This window comes from Corvus kubaryi, unplaced genomic scaffold (assembly GCF_017639235.1).
Source record: "Corvus kubaryi isolate FWS band 111438036 unplaced genomic scaffold, C.kubaryi_AGA036_p1.0 67, whole genome shotgun sequence".
NCBI lineage: Eukaryota > Metazoa > Chordata > Aves > Passeriformes > Corvidae > Corvus > Corvus kubaryi.
Genome location: NW_024582055.1, coordinates 3,780,607 through 3,804,069, shown reverse-complemented (window position 1 = coordinate 3,804,069; position 23,463 = coordinate 3,780,607). Strand labels below are relative to the sequence as shown.

Genomic DNA, 23,463 nt, shown 5'->3' with positions numbered 1-23,463 from the left:
ACATCGCGCGCGCGCCCCTCACTGCGCGCGCCCCTCACCGCGCACGCGCCGTAACGGCTGTCCGGGGAGGGGGGAGGATGGACGGGCACGCGCCGCCCCGCGCACGCGCGGCAGCTCCTCCTCCCGGCCCGGCCGCGAGGGCCGCTCGCGCCGCTGCGTGACGCGCTTGCGTCAGACGCAGCCTCGTCCCGGGGCGGGGCGGGGCGGGGCCGGGCGGTAACGGCGCGACTTTTCAAAATGTCGGCGGGGGGGGCGCGGAGCGGCCGCCCCCGGGCCCGGGAGCGAGCGGGGCTGCGCCGGGGCGGGCGGCCCGGGGCGCCCTAATGGGCAACCGCGGCCCAGGCCTTCGGCAGAACCGGTAGCGCGACCCGAGGGAGAGCGGCCGGCGCCATGGCGACCTGCATCGGCGAGAGGATAGAGGTGCGGCGCGCAGCCCCTCCCGCCGTCCGTCGGGGCCGCGGGGCGCGGGCTCGTCCCGCTCCCGGCGGGTGTTCGTGGGAGCGCGATTCCTCCCGCGCCTTCGCCTCGTCCCCACGTGTTCGTGGGGAGCGGCGGCTCCGCGGCCGCTGCCATGGCAGCTGGGGGCGGGTGTATCCCGCGTCCCGGGAGCCGCGGCGGGAGCCGCGGCGGGAAGGCGGCCGGGCCGCGCCGGGCCGGGCAGCGGCAGCGCCAGTGCGAGCCGTGGAACGCGGTGCCGGCAGGAGGATGCAGCGGGGCTGGCTGTGCGGCCCCGCCGGGCCCCGCTGCCGTGCCCCGGAGAGCTCCCCCCAGGTACCCCCTGGCCGCTTCGCGGTTTGCCCGGATCTCGGGGGTGTGTGGGCTCCCCAACCCTGCTGGGAGGGTCCGCATCGGGAGAGGCGCTCCGAAGCCTGACTGACAAAGCCCCAGGCTAACAAGGCTGGTTTGTTCGTGTTGCAGGATTTCAAGGTGGGGAACCTCCTGGGGAAGGGCTCCTTCGCAGGGGTCTACAGAGCAGTATCCCTGAAAACCGGCCTGGAAGTGGCCATCAAAATGGTAAGGCAGGCGGCCAAGGAAGTACCCGTCTCCCTAGAGACCAAATGGAAAGTTGCAACAGGTTGGGGTTATGCAGTTGGGCATTGATGTTTGAGCTGAGTGTTTGTATATAACGGACATTAAGATTAGGATTTGATCCTGAAAGATGCACCACGACCAAATAGACTTGCTAATTAACAGAAATGCTTTTTAGTATTGACTGTATTTAGCCCATCTGCCTGGCAAAATCAGAATTAGGTTTCTCTGTTTAAGTATTTAAGAAAAAAAATTATTAGTGTTAGTATTGATAATGTTAACACTTGACTACTTTCAGTTGTGGTGTTCTTCCAATTATCTGTTATACTTGTTCGTTACAGATCACAAGTTAAACAATGTGAAAACTTGCTTATACTTAGAAATTTTCAGGCAAATATGCACTGAACATCTAAATTATGCTGTGATCCACTTACAGATAGACAAAAAAGCCATGCACAAAGTTGGAATGGTACAGAGGGTTCAGAATGAGGTGAAAATACATTGTCAGCTAAAGCATCCATCTATACTCGAGGTAAGAATCATGGGGTTTGTAGAGAGGGCTGTATCTGTGACTTGCTGCATAGTCTACAAAGTGGAATTTCAATTTTCCTTATTTTATGTTCCAGCTTTATAACTATTTTGAAGATAGCAACTACGTATACTTGATACTTGAGATGTGTCACAATGGTGAAATGAGCAGATACATAAAGAACAGAAAGAAACCCTTTTCAGAAGATGAAGGTGAGGTTTGTTTGTTCTGTGGAGCCTTCTGCATTAATGTTTTGGTTCACTCAATAAATATTTAATTCTAGAGGAAGAGTATTTAAAACTGCCATTAGAGTTTCTATACCTCAAAATTGTGTGGGAAGTGATAATCTAGAGATTAATTATTATTGTACATGTGTTCACTTGCATTTCTATATATATTTGTTTCTGTTTGTGCTATGTGGAGTATAAAAAAAAAATGATCTTAGAAGGCAGAGGTAGATAGAAGGTAGGGCTTACCTTTGTACTTAGAATTGTGCTGAAATGTGGGTCAAGACTGGGAAGAGGAAAGAAGAACAGGAAAACCAGCAACTTGGGCCTTTATTGCTTCCAGATGCAACTCACTGCTCACTTCTTGCTCAGTTCTTCCATCTTACCTGCTTCTCTATCAATTTCAAATCTAATTCTATGAAGCTGCTATAGATAGGGATTTTTTGCACCCAGGTCACAGGACTGGATTAAAGGGGTACTGCTATACAGGCATCATCAATTTAGCTTGTATCTGTTTCCAAAAGTGATGAGGAGCTTAGCTTTAATGCTTAAAAACATAATTTTAAAAAGTTTAGGCCAACTGAAAATATTTCCAGTCCTGTTTCCTGCATTAGATAAGTTTTCATGAACTTAGAACACAGTTGTGCCATTTTGCTTAAAGTAGAAAGGAGAAAGTTAATTCCAACTTCACTAGTCTGACACCTGAACACCCTTGTAACATTCTTTTTATTAAAAACAAAAGAAAACAGAAGCAAGATCAATAGCAGACTTAAAGCTGAGTTATTTTCAGAGCTATGACTTCAAATATAAGACTGCAACACCTGTTTTTGTTTTGATAGCGCGGCACTTCTTGCATCAGATTATCACGGGTATGCTGTACCTCCATTCCCATGGAATACTGCACCGGGACCTCACCCTCTCCAATATCTTGCTCACCAATAACATGAATGTCAAGATTGCTGATTTTGGATTGGCGACTCAGCTGAAGATGCCTCATGAGAAGCATTACACCATGTGTGGAACTCCGAATTACATCTCTCCGGAGATAGCCACGAGGAGCCCGCACGGACTGGAATCCGACGTGTGGTCTCTGGGCTGTATGTTTTACACTCTTCTCATTGGAAAGCCGCCTTTTGACACGGACACGGTCAGGAACACGCTGAATAAAGTGGTGTTGGCAGATTATGAAATGCCAGCCTTTCTGTCAAGAGAGGCGCAGGACCTCATACACAGGTTACTGCGCAAAAACCCGGCAGATCGCCTGAGCCTTTCCTCAGTGTTGGATCATCCTTTCATGTCCAGGGGTAGCTCTGCACGGAGCAGAGACTTGGGAACCTCCGAAGATTCCATGGACAGTGGAAATGCCACCATCTCTACAACCTTCACGGGCTCTTCCAGCATCAGTACCAGTGGTTGCTTGAAGGAAAAGAAGAAGCTGTTAGTTGGACAGCCACTCCCAAATAAAATTACTTTTTTTCCTACAAACAAGAATTCCAGTAATAATTCATCGGGGGACAGAAGTGATTCTTTCCAGCAGTGGGGAATTCAGGGAAAGGAAATTGGTGTAAGTGGCAGGGGAAGAACCATGCAGCCTAGTGAAGAGAGGCCACATTCCCGCTACCTCCGAAGAGCCCACTCCTCCGACAGGTCTGGCACATCCCACAGCCAGACTCAAGGCATATCCAACATCACTGATCGATGTCACTCTTTGGAAGTGCTTTCCAAGCCTAAAGTAGGAACAAGGGAAAACACAGAATACTTTTCACCTGCCAACAGCTATACTGATATAGGAGAAATATTTAAGGAGAAGACTTCTAGTACTTCTGGTTCTTTTGAAGAGCAGATATCTCCACCTGTAAAAGATCAACCACAGTAAGAATCAGTTTTTATTCAGATGAAATTTAGAGCTGGTATTGTCCATTATTGTCTTCTTTCCACGTGCAGCAAGTTGAGCATTTCTTTCCCCACGGTAATTGTAGTAGAGAGCCTTGCAATTGTTCTTTGTAGAAGAGACAGATGAGGGGAGAAGGCATTCAAACTGCAATTTACAAACATCTTCACTTGCTGATCTCTTTAGGTGATTTTTTTTCTTATGCTTAGAGAAGATAAAACAAAAAATCAGAAAAGATTAGGTAGTAGATTGTAAAAGTGGTGTACCAGAAAGGGAAGTGTCAATCATAGGTAATTATCTAGAAGTTAGTTCTGTACTTAGTTGTAGCTTCTGTGTGAAAATCCTGGGTTCTTTCTATAGACTTTACATCAACAGAATATCAAAAGTACCATTTTCTGTTTTGATATAAGGACTTCCATATCTTAGTTCCTGCCTTTCTCTCCACGTTAACAAGTGGCATCATTTCCTATATTTTGTCTTTGCAAATCAGTTCAAGGAAAAGACAAAACAAGCACTTTTCCCTGTAGGAAAAGTAAATGGATTAGGAAATTTTTCTTGACTGTTCTCAAGTGTTTGACATAAGCAAAGTTCAGTGGGCATGTACATTCTTTCTCCTTTGAGAAATGTTTGATGAGTCAAAAATTTATGCAAATGTTAATGTAATGCTTACTTTGTTCCCCATGACTCCATAAAGCCGTGCTGAATGTAAACATGAGAGAATATTAATGTGAGTGTGGGGATTAACTTAATGGTTACCACTTTTTTACATAGTTGATTATGGGAAAGCCTCTTGCCTCTGTAGTTAGCTTGCACAGCAATCTTAAATGCAAGGTCATAAGACCTAAATTAGATGCTTTATATTCTGTGGGTTTGGGGTGGTCTTGGTGATAAGTGAGCCATTGCCAATGGTAGTAATCATCACAAAAAGAAAGTGCAGACAGGTATAGACTATGGAGATAGAAAACCTCACAGGAGCTTAGTGTGAATTTACAGCAGATCAGTGACTCTGCAGTAACTGGTTTTGTGTGTATTCTTTATCCTTCAACATGTGGATTATATCTTGAGTTCACCTGCGCCTACATATATGTCATCATCTAAAAAGCTGGTAAAAAATCTTTATAATTTCTGGGATTGACTGTATTTTATAGAAATTCAAATTATTTTGGGTGGCAGGATTGGCATCTTTCAGCTGCGTGTTTGTTGTGCTGAGTGAGATACAGTGGGGTCATGGGTGTCATGTCATCACTGTGTCTTCTCCAAGGCTGGAGGATAAGAGCCAGATGTAAGAACAGCAGATGCTGGCAGCGTTATCATAACTTTTCATTCCATTTGGAAACTATTTTATTTTCTTATGCTTTACCCCATGAAAAAGAAACGTGTTCTGTGCTGCCTAGAGCTACAAAATGCCACCTGCATTTCCTAAATATTTGAAGTGTTGTGGTTTCTGCAGCTGTAGCATTATAACTTTTGTTGTGCAAGTGTCTTTGATGCAATCTTGGTTATGTGTGTAACTTTTATTTTGTAGCTCAAATTATCTGTGCCCAGTGAAGCCCCAGGTTGGTTTGTTAGAGCAGAAGTCCCAGGCTGAGACGATGCAGCAGTGGCTTGGAAGCATGCAGAAAAATGGTGTGTTACTCATCAGTTGTTTACTTTTGCACTCAAGTTAGTGACTTGTAATAGTTTCAGTGGGATTTTCTATTTTTATATTTCTTTGTACATCAAATGTGAATACTAAGTTTCCTAAAACAAGCTCGTTACTTTCTACTAGTATTTTAGAAAAAAAACCCAAAACCAAAAAACAAAGAGGAAACCAGAATTTTAGACCCTGACATAATTACTCAGTTGTGTAAATGTGTCAGTGTAAATGTATGACAAAATATTAGCAGGTGACTTGAAAGCCCTGTTAATTTAGTTGTGCAAATACAGCTAAATAAGAGAAGATGGGACCTCAGTGAATGAGAAAGATAATCAGGCTGCAGAAGGAGGGGTGGAGGGAAGGACAAAAGACACAGAAGGGAAGGAGGTGTTCTTTGTTGTGCATCATGTTACATCATTAACAAATAATGTAATTTAATCATAAAAATAAACCACAAATCTATTCTGGCCATTTTTGGTTTGATATTACTGGACTCCTTCCCTTCCTGTCTACAGGGAATTGGAATCAGAGAACATATGGTCTGAATAATCCTATTTGATTTTTGGTCCCTTCTCAACTGTTCGGCCACATGGCAGAAGGAGCACAGTAGTGATGTGGGTGAGGTGAAAGTTGATCAAGGGCTTAAATATCAAAACGAGGGAAGGAGTTATAGGAAGGTTAAATATAAAAATAGTAAATACAAGGATTTTAAAAATAAAACAAGGGATTTGGAGTATGCATTTAACATTTTGAGTACCAAAACCTGTGGTTGATGGTAAAACACTAGTTAGACAAACTGGAACTTACATGAAACTCGTTACTAGTGGTTATCTGAATGGCAAATAAGCAGTCTTTCAACAGATTAAAGTAACTATTTTGTAAGAATCTATTTGAAATCTTAGTATTTTGTTTATAAATTATTTTTCTAAATTATTTGATGTATAAAAACTGAAGACCATCATAACTGAAATATAGGAACAGCTTATTTTAAGTAGCACTGGAATTTTGCTAGCAGTGACTAAAAGGCCTGATGATTTGGACTGAGGATTAGAGAAATCCCATTCTTCCCTTAAATAAGCTTTCTAAGACAATCCCTTGAAAAGCTTTTAAAGCTGTACTAGAATTTTTTCTTTCTGGCTATGACTCCTTGAATTTACAATGTCCCTTTGTGATGCTTTCAGTTCCTCTGAGACCACCTGCAGACCTGACTGGCAAGAGTAATGCACGTGGAGGTTTTCGGTACCATCTGGATGTGCAGCAGGATGCACCAAGAAATGCATGGAACACCTTAAAAGATATAAGGAATCACGATGCATCTGGTGGCTGTCCACATTCTTTAAACCAGAGAAACCCAAATAAATGCATCCCTGGAGTTCTCTGCAAAAACGAGAAAATTCAACCATCTCCTACCTGTGGCCTTTGGTCAACTCCAGAACAAAACCAAACTTGGGGCCAAGAACATTCAGCACACCAGAAACCTACACTGCGAAGTGTTGTGTCACCTCTCACTGCTCACAGGCTGAAACCCATCAGGCAAAAAACCAAAAATGCAGTGGTAAGTATCAGTTCTTAAAATGGGAACAAGTGAAGCGCTTAATATAGTGTGACTGTCTCTTAAAAATCACTTGGTAAACTAGAAACATGTTTTTGGGAAACTTAATCTAGAGTAATTTAAAATCATATTAATAAGATGCATCTTAGTTTTTGTGTAGAGAATACTTAAAACATAATGGAGCAGACCTGTCTGTGTTTGATTTGTCACTTGAGAAGCCACACCCTCAGTGACCAGGCTGATACCCTTCAGTCATCTCAAAGTGCTCTGTTGTAATAGCACTAATAACAAAAGTTACTGTAAGAAGCATTTATAAGTTTGAAGTGCTTTTAAGGAAAAAGAAAAGCATTTATTAAAGCATTTGTTGGAAAATGTAAAATCTTACACTTGCGGAAAGTAAAGGTCTTTTTGTTTAACTTGTATATTTAATATATTTTAGGTGAGCATCCTAGATACTGGGGAAGTGTGTATGGAGTTTCTGAAAGAACATCGTTCACAGGAACTTGTGAAAGAAGTCCTCAGAATATCTTGTGATGGAAATGTGGTGAGTATGTTTTTGATTTCTTCACTGTTGTATAAAGGGCTTAGAGTTCATTTAGAGCTGTTTTTTGCTTTTTAAGTGATTATTTCTTTTGAAATCAAATGTTTATATATGCACAGCTGTAAACTTTCCCCCTCCATAATAAAACCATATAATATAGGGAGCAAGCGATTATTTCACAGAAAAATTGGATTTGACTTTTGGAATAGGTGAAGTATTGCTGAAAAAGTGCCGCTGTTAAATCATTACTTAGAGGAATAGAGCTTTCATGGTAAATCACAGTAATTAATTAAAATGTGTCTTATTTCCATACCTGTTAAAAGTGCAGAGTGCTGTAGTAAGTTGCAACTTCACACAATTTTTGTTCCCTTTTTGTAGATTGCAGTTTATCATCCAAATGAAGGAAGAGGTTTCCTTCTTGATGACAGACCTCCTGCTCCTCCTGAAGGCATCTGCACGTATAGTTTTGACAACTTGCCAGGTAACCTGGAATCTATTTTAAAATTATTATGATTAATGTGATATTTTAAGTGAATCTTGTGACTTTATCCATTTAGCTATTACTTTTCAGATAACTCTGAAGTAAAACTCCTCTCAGAATTAGATCCAAACTACAGTTTAACAGGAAACTGTTTTGAAACTTCACAGGAAAGTGTAACCCACAGGTTTTAATTCCTTTTATATGGGAGCTTATAAGGACTCTCCCCTTTACAATGTAGTGTACCAAAATTAAAGCTCTTGTAATCTTTTCCTCATTCATACTGGGAGCTGTTGGTGGAAATAGGTCAGTTTCTTTAAACATACTTCTGTCAGGTACTTAAATATTACTCACAACCTTCAGCTATCAAATACATAATTACTTCTCTTCAAGCTGATGCACAGTGTTTAATCTGCTAACTTCTAAAAAAGCTTTTTTTAATTTTCTTTTTTAGAAAAGTACTGGAAAAAATACCAGTATGCAGCTAAGTTTGTGCAGTTGGTGAGAACAAAAACCCCTAAAGTGACATTCTATACAAGATATGCCAAGTGCATGTTGATGGAAAATTCACCCCCTGCAGATGTTGAAATTTGTTTTTATGATGGTATGTATTCATTTTTGCAGTTATGCAAGTAGGTAAATCATGATTTTAGAGCTGCACTAAAATACTACCTAACACTAAACAACCAGCACTCCAGTCTGAAGAAAATTGTGCACTATGAACAGTTTTTTGGCCACTCTGCCTTTATTCTAGCACTTGTAGATTAGTTGATTATTTAATTCCTTACAGATACCTTCTTCAGGAAGTACATGTTGCAAAAGTGTTATTTAAATTATACTTTGTTTTTATTCATGAGCTCTTCTTTACATTTACCTTTGATAGTTAACCTACTTTGTGAGAGACATGTCCCTACCCCAAGCTTTCCATGGTTAACTGGTATCATAACAGCTCACACTGAAAGGGTTCACATTTCCTTGCAGGTGCAAAAATACATAAGACAGCTGGTATAACTCGTGTGATTGAAAAGTCAGGGAAATCCTTCACTTTGAAAGGAGAAAGCGAAGCAGGGTTGGAGAAGGAAATCCAGGCCTATATGGATCATGCAAATGAGGTAAGGTGTTTTACATAGACCTTTTCCAGTGCAAAGCAACTTCCTGAAAACTCAGCTTCCCTTTCACAAGTGGGCTTCCAATGTTGCTTTGCTTGTTTTTCATGACACTGCTAAGGAGGGAGGATGGTGTTTCTTGGAAGAGCAATATCAACATACAGGTAACAGTTAAAATGCCTCACAACCAAGACTGAGAGGAAATTCTCACTATTTTGTAAAGCAGGTTTGCCTGTCTGGTGAAAGGATTAAACACAACAGATGAAGCTGCTTAATACAACTTGAAAAATTCAGTACCATTGCAATTGCCTTGTGTGGGCTCACTTGCCACGTTAAACATGTATGAAATACTTATACAGTTCTCAATTTCAAACTGTAATAAACCCCTTCTCATTTCAGGGACATCGTATATGCCTTGCACTGGAATCTGCTGTTTTGGAAGAAGAAAAAAGGAGTGGAAGTGTTCCATTTTTTCCAATAATTGTTGGAAGGTAATATCTTTCAGTTCAAAATACTGATGTATTTGAATATTTATGTGTTTATTGAATACTTATGTATTTGAAATGGAAAACAGTTCTGCAGAAGACTTCTGCCATCAGGTGCTTTGGATGGTCCATGGTAAAATGAAGGAAGACCTAAGTCTCCTCACTTGTTTCTTTAGTCCCTTTTGGACAGACTTTTTCCTCAGTTTTTCTCATTATTTTTCTAGAAAACCTGGTAATACTGAATCACCACAGGCTGTAGGACCTCCACTGTTGGACAAGACAAACTATTCAAAAGAAGTTGTGGCACTGGATAGAAATAAAGCTGCCAGTTCTACTCCAGTTCAGACTCCAAACTGTGCTCCTGTAAGTACACAAGGACACACCATATTTTACTTGAACTAATAGAATTATATTTGTATGGACATAGGCTTTTATTAGCTGTTTGTGAGCATATTGACTAGAAATGTTAACTTTGATTTCACCTAACTTTTGATATCTGAATTTAAGATCATCTGAAAAATCAGCATACTTCAAAACTTTACCACAAATATCTCCTGGGAACAGAGTTTGAAAATTGCTTACTTGTGTTAGACACAAGCACAGTCTTCAATTTGAGAGCTCTGATGTGGCCTCAGTGGTGTATGACAATTGGTATCACAAGCATTATTGGCACTTGAGGGTGTTCTGAAATAATCGAGTGTTAGTGTGTATACAAAAACAAGGGCAAATGAAAATATACGTGTAGCCAGTAAGACTTTGTGAGCAATTCCATCTGGTTTGTTTAAAAGGCCCACCAGGCTTTGGTTCCTGATAAAACTTCCTCAGCTGACTGAATTATATTGGGGTCTTGGCACACTGTATTGTGAACTTTGTTGAATGTACATCAATCTACATTTGTTGGATCTGTGTGTCTGTTTGGTTGTGTAGCTCGTGTCCCTAGTACAGAATCTGACCATTTTCACCTGACTGAAATGAACCTGACAACAGAAAGTTGTGTTCCTGTGGGGTTTTTATACTGTAATGCTGTTAAATGAAGCATAGAGGCTAATCTGTCTGTATTCATGAGCAGGTGGCAATTGACCACTACAGCTGGTACCTTATCATGAGGATTAATGCCAAGGCTGTTAATTCTGTGCATCTCTGGGTTTTAGGTGGTGTCCTATGAAAAACCTACATTTCTGACTAACCCTGTTGAAAAGACGTGCTCCTCTGTTCATCAAACAGAATGCAGTCCAAATTCAGCCCAACTTGTCAAATCTGTTTTTGTGAAAAATGTTGGTTGGGCTTCTCAGGTGAGAAATTAATAAAGGAGGCATATGCCTATTCTCTTTTCCTATTAGATCTGAGATATGTATTTTTAAGTCATTAACTTTACATTATTGTTAAACTTGGTTTGTGAGGAATCATTCAGTTGTGCACCACAGTTTAAATCTAAAGTTTGTATGTGGAAAGGTGCTTTTAAACAAATGGCTTAGATAAATACCATGGCAAACTACATAAGTAGAAGAAAATAATAGTTCAGTATCTCAGTTACCACGATTTTCCTGTGGCTATCATTGCCTATTTCAGTGTCTTTTGTCATTTAAATTTGACTCTAGTAAAAAATTGAAAATGTTAAACTTCTCTGTTCATTATTGTAGATGCAAAGGTGTCATGACAAAGGTTTTAATAGCTTTGTACCAGATCTGTACAAGAGAAATGCATCTTCCTCTACAATAGGAAAAGCTGTTTCCTTGCAAAACCATTTTCCCTCTGCTCTTCTGTTGGATAAGCTTTAGGTTTAAAAACTGTTCTTGGCAATCCAGATAAAGTAAGCTTCCTGTCCTAACAGAAGAAGTTATCTATATATATATATTCTTTAAATTGTGTGTAGCTGTGAATTCTCACAAATGGGCCTCCTTTTAGTGTCTGGCCCTGTATAACTATTCTTTAGGAGTGGTTAAGCTAAAGATAATTCTTTATTTATCTGACATTGACAAGGATAACTAAAGCTGAGAATCTGAAACCTGAGGAAGTCTGCATGAGACTACCTCCTCCAAAGTAATATCCATGCAATCTTTATCTTTAAAAGACTGACCAAAATACCTAAGTCTCTTCAGCAATTTTAAAAGCTTTCAGCTTCCATTTTTAGAAGAGTTTGAGGTGTGGAATTTTGTATTTCTTATGCTCAAACCATAACATAACTTGTCTCGTCAGCTGACCAGTGGAGCAGTATGGGTTCAGTTCAATGATGGATCCCAGCTGGTAGCCCAAGCAGGTGTCTCTTCCATCACTTACACTTCTCCAGATGGCCAGACAACCAGGTGAGTCTGTTCCTGCCATAAAAACAGTCCAGGTAACTCAGTACAAGGCTGTTGTACGTCAGGTAACTTCATAGCCACTATTGATTTTGGTTTGTAAATATTAAACCTTAGCTTTGCCATCACTTCACAGTTGAGTAGCTTATGTAAGCTTAATAAATAAAGAGAAGCACCCATAGCTGTGACCAGATTCTGGATAAAAAATGAATAAAACAAGTTGGGCATGCATCTACTTGGTCTCCAGAGTACAGCCACTATTCCTGCATAATATTAAAAACAGGGAGGGTGAGAAAAGCAATGTTTTGAAATAACTATATTGTCATGAAATAAAACAAGTTATTTAAGCATCTCAATTTTTCTATGCTGCTTTGCCTCTCTAGATATGGAGAAGATGATAAATTGCCAGAATACATCAAAGAGAAGCTGCACTGTCTGTCTTCTATTCTTGTAATGTTTACCAGTCCAGCTGGTCCTCACTGATTAAAGAAAACTGGGTGTCACAGCACAAAATCTTAATAAACTCACTCACTGACTCCCCAGTAAAGTGACTGATCTTACTCCGCTTATGCAGAAATTCTTCCAAAATCTGGTAAAAGGTTAGGAAGGGGAGGGCTGCTCTGTTTATGTGTAGCAAACTGTGTGTGAATTATCATACAAAACATTCTTTTCATTAAAGTGATGGATAAACTTGCTCAAGCAAAACTTCAAGCAATTTAGTTCTTGACTGCATTAAGTCTTTGGAAATAATCTGAATCCGTTGTATTTTTTTTCTTACTCCACTGCTTACTCAGTGCCAACAATCAAGGAAAATGCATCTGTTCAAGTATTTGTATTTGTAAATAACTTATATTTTTATGTCTTACAAGTAATATATGTAAATATGTATATGTTTTATAACTCTGTTTTTATTTTTTGTAGCAGCAGCTTAAAACGTCCCTGCACAAGCATGTTATACAAAAAAAAATAAATGCAGTGGTAATTGTCTGGATCTATTTATTTGTTTCATGGTCAAGTAATGGTTAAAGGGTAGGAATTAATAACTTTAGGTAGTTTTACCTTGTTTTACACCTTGAGTAATACTTACAGCAACTGCAGTAGCATTAACAGTAGCTTTTCTCCTATGCATTTTGCTTCAAGTGTGCTAACACTCCTGCTGATGCTTGTGTCTGTACTTAAATACTCTGACTTCCTTATTAGGCAGGAAAAGATCTTAAATGGAGTGGGATCCAAAACGGTGTTGGAAAGGGGAGGGTGAAGAGTTTCAGAGGAGCCTGGTGCTGGCTGTGTGCAAGCACAGCTCAGCTTAACTGATTCAAGCCAGTTCTCCTTATTCAGCTACTGTTTAAAAGACAGAACTTGGATTACTTTGTCATGTCCAAATCAAGGAACTAGCTTACAAATAAAGAAACTAGCACTAGGAACATCAAGAACAATATACAAGTAGCACTTACTATGAATTAGCTTATAAAAGCGAAGTCCTTTTTCACAACATTTTGTGATTCTGTAGCAGGAAAGCCCGTGAGGGAATAAAACTTCTGTATCCTCTTCAGTCAGTATTGAAAAAATCATCTTTTAATTCAGTAGTCTCTTAGTGTTTGAACAAGTGAGTACGTAGGAATCCACAATTACATTTATTAAATTCAATAAGCATCGAATAGTAGGGACATTAAACAGCAGCCACAACTCTCAAACTGGAGTTATTCCAGAGGTTTTTTTCCCAGCAGCATTAAAACAGTTAAAGAAACCCGTATGGATGAGCTTAGGCCCCATTATGAAGGAAAATTACAATCTCACTTCTTAAAACAAAGTCTGAATGACTAAGTGTAAATTCCTGTTTCTCGTACCCTAATACCAGAAAAAATAGAAGTCTGCAGGTAACAGTGAATGCCAAGGAGCCAGTTTTTTCCTTTCACTTAATTACCACCTCTGCTCAGCACAGTGCATTCATTCTCACCGAGCACAAAAGTGTAAACTATCGGTCTTGGACTTTTCTCTTGTAGTTAAGAAAAGCTGTGCATATTTCAACTCTGTGCAGGTTATCTCTCTTGCTGCAAAAAGGCATTCAGCAAAACAGGAGAGGAAAAATTGCACATATGGTTCACTGTAGTTCAAGTAACAGCTGCTGAGACTGATTTTCAGTGGCTCTTGATCAATTTAAAGGCCCAAATCCCACACCAACTACCTATGTGGAGGGTACCTACCTTCTTCTATGCTTCTGTCACCTGTCATTTGAAATCCTGGAGGAGACATAACAGGTTCCAGAACCAGATGGTCTGTATTAATCAGTGCTTACAAGCCAACAAACCCAACATCAGAAGGTTTGCTCAAGTAGTGGTGTCTCCGTACAAAGTGCATGCAGCTCAACTAATCTTGTAGTTACGAAACAGTTACCAATCCTGATTCACAGAATCAAGATAATATTTTTCTTCTTTCTGGAAAGGATGCACGTAACCTGTGACCTTCACAGCTGCATTCAGTGCACACATGCACCATTTAAACTGTACACACTTCAAATGTGCCATTGTATCGCTCTAACCTGTCAAATTCCTTCCTCTGCTGCTAGAAACACAGAACACAAAAGCTCAGTTGCAGCAGGGGTGACCAGGTATTAGGGTATGACCAAGTTAAGTGTTCTGTCAATGTGTAAGTAAAGGTGTACAGTCATTGGCACACAGCCAGCAAGGTCAGTGGTTAGGTACTCCTCATTAAAAAGCAGTAATAAACTAAGTATTACTTCTGGTTGGTTTTTCTGTTTGTTGTTTTTTTTTTTTAAATACGTATTTAACAGTTCTCTTCCTGCATCCTCCCATATCTGACAGAAAATGCAATTAGTCTCTTGTATACTATCTCCAAGAGTAAGAGAGAGGCTACAACTACTCCACAGATCAAGCTGAATGCCCAGCGTGGCCCCAGGTGAGTGTAGATTTGGCTGACAAAAACAGGCCCAAGGATCCGTGCTCCACTTCCAGAGGCAGTCAGCCATCCCATGTAGACACCCTACAGCAGATCAAGAGCTTATGTAAGTGATACAGGAATTATTTGGCTGGCCATTAATTCCAACCCATTAGCCTAACTAGAAAATTTAGAAGTATTTAAACAACCACTTATCTTTCTTAACTCATTAAGACACTTCGTTAAGATTACTTTGTTTCCAAGAGTACTGCTCAGCCTCTCTAAGCATTAATTCCAAGGGTCCACTCATAGGTACTCTACTGGTTTCTAACAAAATGCATTCTGGCTCAAAGCATTTAGTCTCTTTCACCAAAATGTAACATGAAAAAAATGGGGAAAAGTGGAATAAAATCTTTTGTTCAGCAATAATGTAAGTTTGTTATAGTGTTTCACTAAGAAATGCCAGTACTGAAGGTCTAGTAGCATTTATAGTCTTTATATAATAACCTTGGTAAGAGGAACATTATTTGATATTGGTATTCCAAATACATAATTGATAGTTACAAAAAGGACTCTGCCAGAATAGTCATGACATTTCCACATTGTAAGATTTGCATAAATAGCACAAACTTTGCTTTCTAATTGCCCTAGAGACTTGCCTTGGATTTTAAAAAAGATTGGAGCTCCTGCAAAGTTCTGCCCTGCTTAAAACACACTATTATTTTGCTGATGACAAAAAGAATTTTTTACTAGATCCCTCATTTTAATAAAGAGAGTGCAAGTCTTGCAGAGCAAATGAAGTAAACCATTTAGGAATTGTGCTTACCTGAGGCTTTGGTCCCAGCACTTTTGAATATAAAGTGTAGGACATGACATTACAAACTGGATAGCCCAACCCTATGAGCACATCAGAGCTGAGGTACTGGGCCAGGTAGATCACGGGAGTATTCAGGCACCAGGACTGTGTGACAGGGCAGCCCACAGGTTCTCCTGTGTGGTTGGATGGCAGCTGCATCTCTTGCAAACTCCAGAAAGGCATTAACATTTCAGTGGGGGCTGTTCTGGGAATGGAGTTGTTCTTTATTTCTGTAAAAATAAGTTATTCATATCATTAAGAACAAAAGTGCAATAAAAGGCTTTCAAAAGAACACTACAAAGGTAGGTGGTCTAGTAAGACTTGAACTATACCTTGCCACTGGATATTTGGTAGTTTCTTCCCCCAAGGCAGTAAGATAAAGAATCCAATCAAGACAATCAGTAAGCCTGCATGGAGTATGGCACGCTCACCAGTCCTATCAAACATTGAAATTGCAATTAAATGTATCATTTAATAATGTAAAATTTATGTAGCTGCTAATGACATAGCCCATTAGTTTGTGGAAATTATATCAGACCAAAACACCGACAAAAATGTTACAAAAGCACAGTAACTTAAAACCTGCTTTTCTTGTGATTCAAGAGTAAAAGACAGTCAAATAAGGGGGTTACGTTAACAGAATAAAAAACCACAACATCAAGGCTGTGCCAAAATTGGAGGTATTTCATTGTCATAGTAAACCCAGATTCATTACCAAGTAAAAGGTTTGAGTAACACAGATTTGGCCTTGCCGTAAAACTTTTCACACATAGCCAACATAAGTAACAAAATTCCAAGAACTTACTTTTTTGATAGTATTTTAACCACCATGAAGACAATAACTGATTCAATGCCAATCACACTGAGGATTATTCCATTATAAAAAACAGCTTCTTTCCTGGTCCAGGAATACATGTCCATCGTCAGTGGAGTAGCTATACTAAAATGACAGAACAAAAATACAGTAATCATAAAAAGCTGCTTCTACACATTCATTTCCATACATGTATTATCCCAAACATCAGTGCACTACGCCAGCCATACTCTGAAGCATCATTAATCGATTTCTGATAGTTCAGGTGGAGTTAAAGCCAAGCCAGGGTAATAGAGACAGAAAAAAAACCAGACCCTGTGAGAACAAAAATAATAAACTTTTAATACTATTTCAGTTTTAGCAACCAATCAGTCTCTCAAACCTCAGTTTTCTAAAAATAATGCAATTTTACAGAGCCATATTGTAAAACAAATTTTAGCTACATTAGAGCTCAGAAAACTTGCAGAATAAATCTTACATCCTCAAAGTATTTTATAAGTTAAAAGAATGAAGTACATTTCAGCCTGAGATAATACTGTCATGTTTTACTTACTTTCTTACACACAGAAATTTGGGAGTGGATAACATACATCTTTAGGCTAAAAAAACCCCCCGTCATATAAAATAGAGTATTTAAGAATACAATTGCATTAACTCTATCAAACAATTGTTCTAATCATTACCAAAATAAGAGACACACTGAAGCTTTTGGAGCTAATCAGAATCATACTAAGAAATCATACAAAACTAAAATAAAAAATATAGAACAAGATACTCAACTGAAAACATGTTTTCTCTGAAGATTTTAGGTAGCCCAAATTAAGCTACTTTTTTTTTTGAACATTCAAAAGGTTGAGGATATGGGTTTGCCTCCATTCAAAAGCTTTTACATTAATGTTTCCTATACCACAAACTCCACAGATTTTTAGTTATCACTGACCTTTAATTCATTACTCTGTATTACACATCAACTTGATTGCATATGGTTTTGGACTTCCACTTAGGAAGTTAGGAAGATGAATGGAAGAGAAAAGCTTCTATATGCACCTCCAGTCTAATTACTCTACATGTCTGAGTATTTTGAGAGAAAATAGAAAAACTTACGTTTCAAAGACAGCAAACACAAACAAGATGACAAAGAAGAGAACGTTGAGTGCTACCACAGCAACGTGGTCAATGCTTCCTTCTGTGTTCTGATCCAGAACATCACTTCCTGCAGCAACATAAAAGAATTACCAGAACTGCACACTTGAGCAAGTTGGTGGGCAGCTAGGCAGTTCTACTTTGAGAATCAAAGTATAAAGTTTTTAAATCAAAATGGAATTGTTGACATTTCAATTCCACTGACAATTAGAGAAAATTATTTCCAAACTGGTTACCCTGTCTGTTTTCCCAGTGAGTCCTGAGTGACAGCCAAATGAGCAAACTTCTTTAAATATCTTAACAATGGAAGCCAAAACATTCTCTTGAAAGGTCAAAATTACACAGCAGAATTCTCAGGATGAAAATATGGAAGGATCCATACAATTTCTTTTTTTTTTTCTTCTTTGCTACAAGACAGCACTATGGACACAACATGACAAATGAAGCAATTTCTGGATCAGCTAGGGAGAGATGTAGCCTGTTTTCCACATCAACTTCCCAGTGCCTCAGACTTTAGAATACTTCTAAATGCTTCTATGTAATAAGAGAGTACTTCAACATTAGAATCACAGAGTAAGTTTTCAAGGAAACACTGGTACCTTCTCCATCAGAATTGATACTTTTGTACTGGCGTCCCATGTCATCCACTCGGTGCTCCCTAGAAATTTAAAACTTTTTTCATTATTCCAAATATTTATTTGATCTACTATTGAGTCAAGTTTCTGTTAAAATAATTGTAAATGGTATCTATATGGTAATTATTCACAGCTCCTTTAAACATCATCTCCCAAGCTCACATCTGACTGCAGTGAATACCATCCTATTCAAGAAAGGAAATATTCTAGTGGGATAGTATCACATATCCAGATGCATCTGCACCAATGGGAGAATGAATAAAAATCCCCCCTGAGATTCTTAAAGGAAAGACACAGACAGTGAGATCCCTACAGACAAGCCAACCTTATTCCTCCTTACAGAAAAAACATGGGCAGCAACCACCAACACTAAAACTATATCAAGGCTAATAGTCTAAGATCTTTAACTTTTTAAATCAGTTTACATTCTAACCACAACATCACCAAGATTCATTTATGAGCATAACAAAAATACAGGTATTAAAGAAGGTAGGAACACTGAAAAAATAAATAACAATTTATAGTTTTAGCACTCCAGGTTTCAGGTTTATTGCTCCTCCTGCTGAGCAGCGTATTATTTGCTACAAGTCACCCACATGAACGAAGTAGGATATTTAATTTTTTTTTACTTGATTACCTGAATATGGCGAAGATGAGAATAATATTAATAACTCCTAAGAGAGCTCCAAATAAAACTGGTGCTGTGTACATGTTCAGCTGAAGACAAAGGAATTTCCATGTTACTCCTTCTTCTCCAATAAGTGTAAAACATGTCTGAAAAACTTAAAAACATCAATGTACTGTGAAAATTTTGAGAATCATTAAGAAAATATTAGAACATATGTAGAACATATTAAACTGGATAAGCACAGTTATTCTAATTACCAAGTAAAATTTAAGTATTATACCTGTCAAACCTTTTACATTTTGAGAATCCTACTCTAAATAAACCAAATGGATACTAGTGGGATCTCAGCTAGCCAGAAGACTGCATGGTTACATACAAACACACTGTATAAATAAAATTATGACACATAAAGAACTAAATTCTGAGTGTACCACTGGTTAATTTTCTTGGCAGACAGATGATTTACTTTTTTCCTCTTGCTTCTACATGGAAAACCTTGGTCCTGGGACTGGATTATCTCTCATGCTAAGCGCAAACTAGAGAGAAAAGATGCAGTAGGGGGGTTGAAACGAAACTTTAAATTGGTGCAGAGCACTTGGACAAGAATGTTTCATTTTTATTGGCTTACAGAAGTACAGATGAATGGATCCCATTTATTCAATTGTGATATCATTGACAAACTATGCCTTAAGATCCCCTACATACAGCTGCTGAGGATTCCTACTTCCATTGCCCAATTTCAACCTAGTAAGAGAAGTGAGGAAAGAAGACATGCTTTACCTGGCCCTAATATGAAGCCAACTGCTTGGCAGGCACTGGTATTGGCCATGGCACTCGTTCTTTCCGTCAGAGAAGTGGCACCCGCAATATACGATCGAACTACAGCCACATTTCCTTCAAAAAAAACCCAAACCCAAGCAAGTGTTCATGTAAATATCAAGTCATATCGTTAAACTGTTGTTGAGTGACATTTATTTTAAGGGTTTGCTTCTAATTTTACAAGAAAATAAAACCCAGCACTCCCTCTAGTATTTTTGCACAACAGCACAATTACACAATTTTGTGACAAATTGCTATGGGCCAACTCTTTGCTTTGTTAAATATTATCGTTCACATAATGGTAAATCTGGTACTAAAATACAACGTTAACCATCTTACAGAAGACACAGAATGTAGTAATTTTCAGAAATGTAAATTCTGCTGTGGTTACCTGCTCCAAACCCCACGAGAGCACGTGCAGTCAGCATATAGTACTTGTTATGGGAATGGGGCACATGGACGTAGGCATAGAGACAATTTGCAGCTACTGAAATAGCAGTGGAAATGACCAGAGGTTCTCTCCTGGGCCTGTAGTTGGACCACAAGCCAAACAGGGGAGAGGCAACCATTTGGCCAATGCTGTATGAAGCTATAATCCAGCCCAAGAAACTCGCATCCGCTGTCGGATCAATCTGCAAGAACACATGAATCAGTTCTGTGGGTAAAGCACTGGAGTGGTTTTTATTACCAGTAACACCCTTTTAGAATTAGTACCTGGGATACCAAGGACTCTGTACTGTAATGCTTTGTCTGGGGTAATAAACCTTGGCTCACTCTCTCCAGCAATGCACCAAATCAATGAAATCTGCTTCACTTCCCAGCCTGGGAATGGCTCACTTGCAGTAAACTCCAGCAGTTTTTATGCAGCACTGCTGATGTTCTGGGCTAGAGACAGAACTTCAGCAATATGGCAGGCACTTTCCATGCCAGCAGCAAGGAGTCACTTCCATTGTCTCTGCACATGCCTGAATCTGTCCTGATTTACAAGGCTGGTAATGCATTTTCTTTTCTTCTGCAAGAATTCTGCACCAGCCTTACTTTCAATGACACCTCTAGGTCCCTGTCCAGGGTATGTCCTTCCAAATTTGCATTTAAAACTGCCTCCTACAGTTCCAGGGGCACTAAAATCCTACCACAGATTAAATTCAAGTTTTAGAGACTTTTATGCTGCTTTTAAGATCACAACTAAGAGGTGAAAAACCCCCAAAGAAACTAAAATCGCTATACAGGAACAATGGCAATCCCCTGTTAGGAATATCAAGATCTACGTGCAACAATGTGACATTTACAGAGCAACTTGTACCTCCAGTTCCCTTTTTCTTTTGCTTTTTTTTTTTTTTTTTTGCCAAAATGCAGACAAGTCTTGTGCATGATGTTTTAATAACAAGATTTCTATTGGTTTATTGTCCAAGAAATCATGATACTGGAAAACCAAACATTTCTGGATTATGATGCACCTTTGCCAATTCAGGAAAAAAACCTGACAGATTTTGCAAGAAATAATAAAAGCAAAGTGGATGGCAGAATAAAAGTCTCTTAAAGCCACACACTTCCCTTCACTTTTTGTTTTCCTAAACAAAAAGCCAGTTTTTGTATGACCTACTTTTTGAGCAGGAGTTTTCTGTTCTTACTAATTAAAAACCAAACATATTTACAAACCTTTTGGAGATACGGCCACACAGACATAATTACAATTGAGAAACCTGTAACACAGTAAAAACAGAAGTTATTTTATTTGCCATTTTTATCAGTAATTTTCTTTCCTGAAACAGTTAGTACATGTTCCTTCTTCTGCTTCTAAGTGTATTATAGTCTAAACCTCTGCCTTTCCTGCTTTCTTTAAAGAGTGGTAATTCCTCCTATCAGGAAGAACTGTTTTTAAAAGATCATTTTATAGGTGCATACACATTAAACAAAAAAACTCCTGTGTTGTCCTCACAATGGAAAGCCAACAAGGTCCTCAAAGTAAAAGAATTTCTTGATATACTGACATATCTATATTCATTAGTCAAAGACATTTTAATTCATAAAAAAAAAAAAAAAGAGTTACTGAAGTATTCTATCAACTTCAAGATAATTTCTTAGCCCACAGAAAGTCATCACAGATCAAAAATCAACGGAATCTTTGTTTCTGGGGGGAGTTATTCAGGAATAAAATTTCAATCTGTTCTGCAATGGAGATGCAAAGTCCAGTAGAAGAAAACAAGTTTTGATACATATTTTGAAATAGCATACATTCCCCTAAAGATCTTACCTCTTAAGAACTCCACATTATTTCTGTTCTCATTCCCTAGAAGTTTCACTTTGGATGATAAAAGTGCATCCTTTGTTTTGTTTGGTTCTGAGCAATAACCTTACCTTGCCACTACCTTTTGCCACTAGCAAACCATTAAGGAGTCATAAACCACAGACTTATGCAAGATGTCATTTTGTGTAAAACCAGTTTTATTACTTATCTCATTAGATGTAACTTTCTGTTTGATTTGCTAGTCATATATTTTCTATTAAAGAATTAAACAACATACCTTTTTTGAGGTTAGAACAGTAGCATTAAAGAAGCCCTGTAGTTGAAACCTAGAAAACCCTGTAATTTTCAAAACAAAGTATATTCATTAAACAAATGACATAGACTTCCACATGTGTTTACTTACCTACACTACTGAGAAACATTGTCAGGTACATGATCCAGATGGATCGCCATCTGCTCTTATAATGCTCCTGTGTTTCAACAACATCTCTGTTTTCAAACCAAAAAGCAAGAAAGAAATCATTATCAGGTCCTCTTCTAGTTGCTCCCACATGACACTGAAAACATTTTTCACCAGCCTCTCAATACAGTTGTGTAACTTGTTAAGCAGGAGTGGATTTTTTGCTCAGCAAAGACTATAAAGGATTTATTTTTCTCTGGAAAAATACTAGATTGACAAATCAAACAAAATAACAGAAATGCTATCACACACCAATATACATACATACATACAGAGATCTTGATCTACGGGAGGTCTTCAATTCTGCAAACTCTTTGCGTAGACACTTTGGATTGCCACACATCATATGAACGTTTTAAAAAGTGTGTTTTAAACCATAAAACCTCAGACATTTCCTCACAGCTGTGCCCTTAAAAGAGCCACAAACCTGAACAACTCTTGATTTGACTAAAAGCTACAGCCAGTCTGTTCTTATGATGAGAAAATAACAATATACAATGTAAAAGTTGTGTGTAAAAGATATTGTTGTAGATTGCGAAGGCTGAAAAAGAAGTTAAACTAGAAGTTACAATTTAAATTACAAAGTAATCTCTATTCAAATTATGTGGACTCAGGTTATAGATACATAGATGCCGGAACATAGTTTATAAACACTGTTTATGTAAGTCATAGATTTCGGCACATCTGCGATTCTAAGTTCAAGACACTTGTTTTGCTGTCAGAAGGGGAAAAAAAACCCAGGTGACCACCTGCTGCCCACACATGAAGGCTGCTATTGAACACCCAGACCTCTGCCCCACGTTAATCCTGTCTGGTGTCTTTTAGGAACTTCCCAAGCGAGCGGGTTCGTGATTTCCTACACGGGGCAGCAGCCCCCGGCCCGCTCCCGCAGCCGGGCCCGGGGCGGTCCGAGACACGGGCTCGGGGCTGCGGAGCGCTGGGACGGCGGCTCGGGCCGGACCGCGGCCGGGCAGCGCCCCCGGCTCGGGCTCCCCGTGCGGGGCGGGGAAGGACCCGGCACCCACGGGCGGCTCCGCGGGGCACCCGCGGCGGTGCCGCCCCAACACCTGGCGCCGCCTCAGAGCGGAACCAGCCCCTACCTGCTCTCCCCCTCCTCGTCCTCATCCGCCGCCGCCTCTGCGGACCCCAGCAGAGGCTCCTGCCCCTCGGGACGCGCCTCCGCAGCGGAGCCCG

The 23,463-nt window shown here is 39.5% G+C and overlaps 2 protein-coding genes across 3 annotated transcripts; one reads left to right on the top strand and one right to left on the bottom strand.

Annotated features, from left to right (window-relative positions):
- The first annotated feature begins 216 nt into the window (after positions 1-216).
- On the top strand, positions 217-12,766 carry PLK4 (polo like kinase 4). 2 transcript variants are annotated; one of them, XM_042048539.1, is made up of 16 exons: positions 217-420; positions 919-1,014; positions 1,466-1,561; positions 1,656-1,770; positions 2,625-3,657; positions 5,202-5,302; positions 6,494-6,867; positions 7,304-7,408; positions 7,784-7,886; positions 8,338-8,487; positions 8,865-8,995; positions 9,389-9,480; positions 9,699-9,837; positions 10,626-10,766; positions 11,671-11,777; positions 12,155-12,766. In XM_042048539.1, the coding sequence occupies exons 1-16, from the start codon at positions 391-393 to the stop codon at positions 12,252-12,254; spliced, it is 2,913 nt and encodes a 970-aa protein (XP_041904473.1). In that variant the 5' UTR covers positions 217-390; the 3' UTR covers positions 12,255-12,766. The 2 variants fall into 2 exon arrangements, with proteins under 2 accessions (XP_041904473.1, XP_041904472.1); XM_042048538.1 differs by lacking the exon at positions 217-420 and adding an exon at positions 698-771.
- A 558-nt stretch (positions 12,767-13,324) lies between these two features.
- Positions 13,325-23,457, bottom strand: MFSD8 (major facilitator superfamily domain containing 8). The gene is made up of 12 exons (XM_042048540.1): positions 23,370-23,457; positions 22,213-22,298; positions 21,221-21,264; positions 19,953-20,193; positions 19,523-19,636; positions 18,752-18,896; positions 18,079-18,137; positions 17,441-17,549; positions 16,328-16,462; positions 15,855-15,958; positions 15,493-15,752; positions 13,325-14,771 (listed from the first exon to the last, which is right to left on the bottom strand). The coding sequence occupies exons 2-12, from the start codon at positions 22,241-22,243 to the stop codon at positions 14,556-14,558; spliced, it is 1,458 nt and encodes a 485-aa protein (XP_041904474.1). The 5' UTR covers positions 22,244-22,298; positions 23,370-23,457; the 3' UTR covers positions 13,325-14,555.
- Positions 23,458-23,463: the final 6 nt, after the last annotated feature.